The 4,801-nt window shown below is 46.4% G+C and overlaps 1 protein-coding gene across 1 annotated transcript in view; it reads left to right on the forward strand.

Annotated features, from left to right (window-relative positions):
* LOC101361866 (sodium channel protein type 11 subunit alpha) overlaps positions 1 to 4,801 on the forward strand; it is a 170,432-nt gene that overhangs the window by 123,885 nt on the left and 41,746 nt on the right. The window contains exons 10-11 of the mRNA XM_012555812.1: positions 285 to 523; positions 4,130 to 4,300. Of these exons, the coding sequence (XP_012411266.1) occupies positions 285 to 523; positions 4,130 to 4,300 (410 nt within the window). The remainder of the gene's footprint in view (positions 1 to 284; positions 524 to 4,129; positions 4,301 to 4,801) is intronic.

A 4,801-nucleotide genomic window follows, 5' to 3' on the forward strand; every position in this document is an offset into this window, starting at 1 on the left:
TCAGGAGTGAGCGCCCTTCTTGACTGGTCACACTGTATCAGGAGTGAGCGCCCTTCTTGACTGGTCACACTGTATCAGGAGTGAGCGCCCTTCTTGACTGGTCACACTGTATCACGAGTGAGCGCCCTTCTTGACTGGTCACACTGTATCACGAGTGAGTGCCCTTCTTGACTGATCATACTGTGTCATGAGAAATGCTGGGACAGAGGGAGAGGAACGTACTCAGGCAAACAGCAAACAGCTCAGAGATAACGCTCAAGCACTCTTTCATTTTCCTTCTCTAGAACAGGAAAAATCACAGGAGCCTTGCCTCCCATGTGGGGAAAACCTGGCATCCAAATACCTCGTGTGGGACTGTAGCCCCCAGTGGCTACGCATTAAGAAGGCGCTGAGAACCGTGGTGACCGACCCCTTTACTGAGCTAGCCATCACCATCTGCATCATAGTCAACACTATCTTCTTGGCCATGGAGCATCACAAAATGGACAACAACTTTAAGCAAATGTTGGCTGCAGGGAATCTGGTAACTTTAGAGGTTTAAAACTATGAAACATATTTTAAGATTTGAATTCCGAGTCTTTGTATGTGAGTGGCCTAACCTGAACAGGTCTTTGGCCCTGGAGAAGGGAGGACAGGGAGAAGACAACCTGTTATGACTTTATTTTACTCAGTTCATTTCTGTTGTTCAGTAATTTCCCATGATGACAGGCCATCCGGACACTGTGTTGGTCCTCTGATAGGTTAAGGCGTGTCTAGTCATCAAGGGGACGTGGGGTAGACCAGAAACAAGAAGGCATCTTTCAAAGGTCAGTTATTTGGGATAATTAAGGAAATATTAACCATATCCCAAGACCCACAGTAATGAGTACCGTGGTCTCCAGAGATAACAGTATCAATTGTCATAAAATAATGTGGCTGCCACTGTTATTGTTTGTTGCCCTCATTACTAGGTGCCATCCCCCCCTGCTGCCCCCCGGAAAGCTGAGTCATGGCCTGGCAGCTGTGGGAAGTCCTCTGTTCCGAGGAGAGAAGGGGATGTGGAGCGTGGGGTGGGGTGGGGGGTTCCAGCTGCTTCAGTGTGTGTCTTATCAGCTGGATCCAGTCTAAGTTAAAGTGGAAAAACTTAGTAAGGGGAGTAGACTTTCCAAGAACTGTCTACTCTGATTCATGGTTCCTAAGAAAGGGATTTTTCTCAAGGGAAAATTACTCCCCCAAATATCAGAAACAACAAATAATTACCTACTGGATGTTCCACCCTAATTAGCGAATGGGTCGATGGGCTAAAAATCTTACCAGAATGTCTAGCCTCTTCTTCTTAAAATTTTCTTTTATTTTTCCCATTTAAAAAAGCAATATACACTATTTTTTTTTCAATTTAAAAAATAAGGAAAAATACAAAGAAAGGAAATACAAAGAGGAAACTAATTTCCCATGACCCTAACAGTAAAGGTGGAAAGATACCATTTTGGCATTGCAGGGTATCTCCAGGAGATATATATATATATATGTATATATTCCTTTTTTTTATTTTGAGAACCCCACTGGACCTATTGAATCGGGACTTGATTCACAAAGCTGCTTCTGTGATTCATGTTTTTGGTGGTGTGTAGCTGGAGATAGGTACCTTACTCCTTGATACCACACCCCTCCCAGGAGAGCAATGATACAGTGGGGCTTCAGCGTAAGGCCAGGGTGTTTCTCCCTACAAGGAATCTGCATCTCAGATACAGTGGGGCTGAGTATAAGCCCAGGGTGGTTCTCCCTACAAGCAATCTGCATCTGAGATACAGTGGGGCTGAGTATAAGGCCCGTATGGTTCTCCCTACAAGAAGTCTGCATCTGAGATACAATGGGGCTGAGTATAATAAGGCCAGTGTGGTTCTCCCTACAAGCAGTCTGCATCTGAGATACAGTGGGGCTGAGTATAAGGCCCGGATGGTTCTCCCTACAAGAAGTCTGCATCTGAGATACAGTGGGGCTGAGTATAAGGCCAGGGTGGTTCTCCCTACAAGCAGTCTGCATCTGAGATACAGTGGGGCTGCAGTATGAGGCCGGTTGTGATTCTCCCTACAAGGAATCTGCATCTGGGATACAATGGGGCTGAGTATAAGGCAGGGAGATTCTCCCTACAACAAGTGTGCATCTGAGTTCCATTCCCCATACTGCCTTTGGAGAGAGGTGCCTTGTGGGTGTGAATGGGTGAGTCTAGATTCCATGCTGCATGATTAACTGAACACACAGGTCAGTACCTTCTAACAGACCAGTGTCCTCTGGGCTTCTGGGCCAGAGTTATTCAGTTGTTCCCTGCCGAGGCAGCCCCGGAGATGGGCTGACAGTGTTGTTTCACTTGGAGGTAGAATGCTCTGTCTGTAAGGTCATTGGAGCCAGCCGACCCCACCTCTCAGCACCTCCTGGTGGGTGGGGCAATTGAGTAAACTCCAGAGAAGATCCAAGAACCCAGAATCATCCCTGTGGACAGGGCTTCCCAGCTGCAAAGGTGGTCTGCCCATCACTACATCTGCTGGCAAGTGGGAAGTGAGAAGGTTGTCCCCTGGCCAGGCGTCCTGGGTGTTCAAGTGGAGCTGCATTTTGCAGTCAGACATCAACCAGAGGGGGCGGTGGGGCGGGGGGTAGGGACCTGGGACTTGCCCCAGGGCACAAAATCCAAGGGGGCACCAGATGAGGTGCGGAATGACATTCCGTGGCACCACAAATGAGAAAGGCACCTGCCGGAGGCACCCAGACAAGGAGGGGAAGGCATTTCCGCTGCCACCAGGGCTGTTACTTTTGGTGGGGGGGCAGTTTAATCATTAATAAAGGAGCTCTGGTGGTGCAGCAGTTAAGGGCTCCGCTGCTATAATTGAAAGATCAGCGGTTCGAAACCACCAGATGCTCCTCGGGAGAAAGGTGTGGCACTCTGCTTCCATAAAGATTTATAGCCTTGGAAATCCTGCAGGTTCGCTATGAGTCAGAGTTGACTGGAGAGCAGTGGGTTTTTAGATCATTAATGACTCTTTGTCAGAACTCCACTTTATAGTGGAGAGTGTTATATCTGACAACATTTTTTTGAGGCTTTAAGCCTTTTTTTATTACCTTATTATTTTCATACTATTTTTTTTTTATTTCTACTTATTTGGGTGTGTGATAAAGAGTATAATATTTGCTATAAAGAAATGCTTTGTTTTATCTTCTGAAAATATATGGATGAGCGATTATTTCATTTTTAATTTGGTTACTACTTATTCAACATTTTGCAAACTTCTTAACCTTTTATTTACCTGATTATCAAAGACAAAGACAAAACAATGACTACTTATTTTTGCCCATGGGAAACACATAATTTAGCACTTTTGATAACTCTTTTTACCCTCTTCTTTATGAGCCCTTATTTATTTATTTATTTTGGAACGATGAAGCTTGCATTCTGAGTGAATTCTAAGGGTTATATTCCAGCTCACTAATCCTCTTTTCAGACATAACCAGTCTAGGGTTTATTCCATGGATTGAGTTACACAAAGACTTACTCTGTCCCCGGCAGGGTTTTTAATTCTCTGCTTTGGGCTCCTTTTTAGTTTAATTTTTTTCTGAGCAAGCTGTTGAGATGGAATGAGCAATGATTCCTGTTTTGGAATGCGTACTCATTGTGGTTGTGGGTAGGTAAACGCCTGAGTTCAGGTTCATGGAGGATGATTATCTTTAGTGTTCAGGTCTGTCATGCATTCTCCCCACCACCATTTTGGGGTTTTCACTGGTATTTTAAAGAGAAGTAATTTCCTGGCAGTTCCTACCACCCTGCCATCTTCCAAGAAGCTAGGTGTGGCCTATTTTCAACAGAATGGGAAATGATATTCATTTTCCATCCTACTGTCTGAGAGCTTGGGAACACTGGGGTGGGTATAATGGAAGGGGGGCAGCGGAGAGAGGAGCAAAGGTAAGGTGAGTTCAGTGCTCCAGCGGTGAATGCTTCTATTTCATGGACTTTGAAGATAGTTATCTTTAGGGCATATTGTGTCAACCATGAAAATGCATTCTATTTCTTTGTATCCTCTGTAGTTCCCTTGGACCATTCTTACAAGTGTCTCCAAGGGAGGTAGCTTCCTTTTTCTCATTCTTCTTTGTCCCGCCACAGGTTTTCAGTGGCATTTTTATAGCAGAAATGTGCCTGAAAATCGTTGCCCTGGATCCCTACCACTACTTCCGCCGAGGCTGGAACGTTTTTGACTGCGTGGTTGCCCTTCTGAGTCTTGCAGATGTGCTGACCTTTGAGAAGTCACTGCCGGTCTTACGTTCCTTCAGAGTGGTAAGGCGCTTTTGTACTCTAGCACGTAACTTAGCGGCTGAAATTCAAAAGCCTCCTGAGTGAGCTGAATGACTGCCTTGGCTTAAGCTTTAACTCATCTTGCATTAATCCCCAGAACCAAAACCACCTCCCTGTCCCCACCCAGGTCTTTAACAGTTGGGAAACTCCAGGGAATCTTCTCGTAACTGAATCCCTCCCCCGACCCAGGGATGACCCTTTAGGCAGCCGGAGCCAAATCTGTGTACCTTGCTTTGTGCGTGGCCCACATGGAGCTCTGAGCTAGGCGGCCTCACACCTGAGCGCACCAAGGTTGGTGAGGAGCACAGAGCCCCGGAGTGGGCCAGGTGCTGCCAACAGCTGCTGTCTCAGCAAGGTGTCTCCCCACCATCCGGTGCCACAGTCCTTCCGTCCCACCAGTTTGGAGGCATTCTGCCAGCCTTGGTGGAGTCCCTGATGTGAGCCGACATGGGGGAAGGCACAAAGGTGAAGGAGCAGTGTCTT

Source organism: Trichechus manatus, unplaced genomic scaffold (assembly GCF_000243295.1).
Source record: "Trichechus manatus latirostris isolate Lorelei unplaced genomic scaffold, TriManLat1.0 scaffold00049, whole genome shotgun sequence".
Classification (NCBI taxonomy): domain Eukaryota; kingdom Metazoa; phylum Chordata; class Mammalia; order Sirenia; family Trichechidae; genus Trichechus; species Trichechus manatus.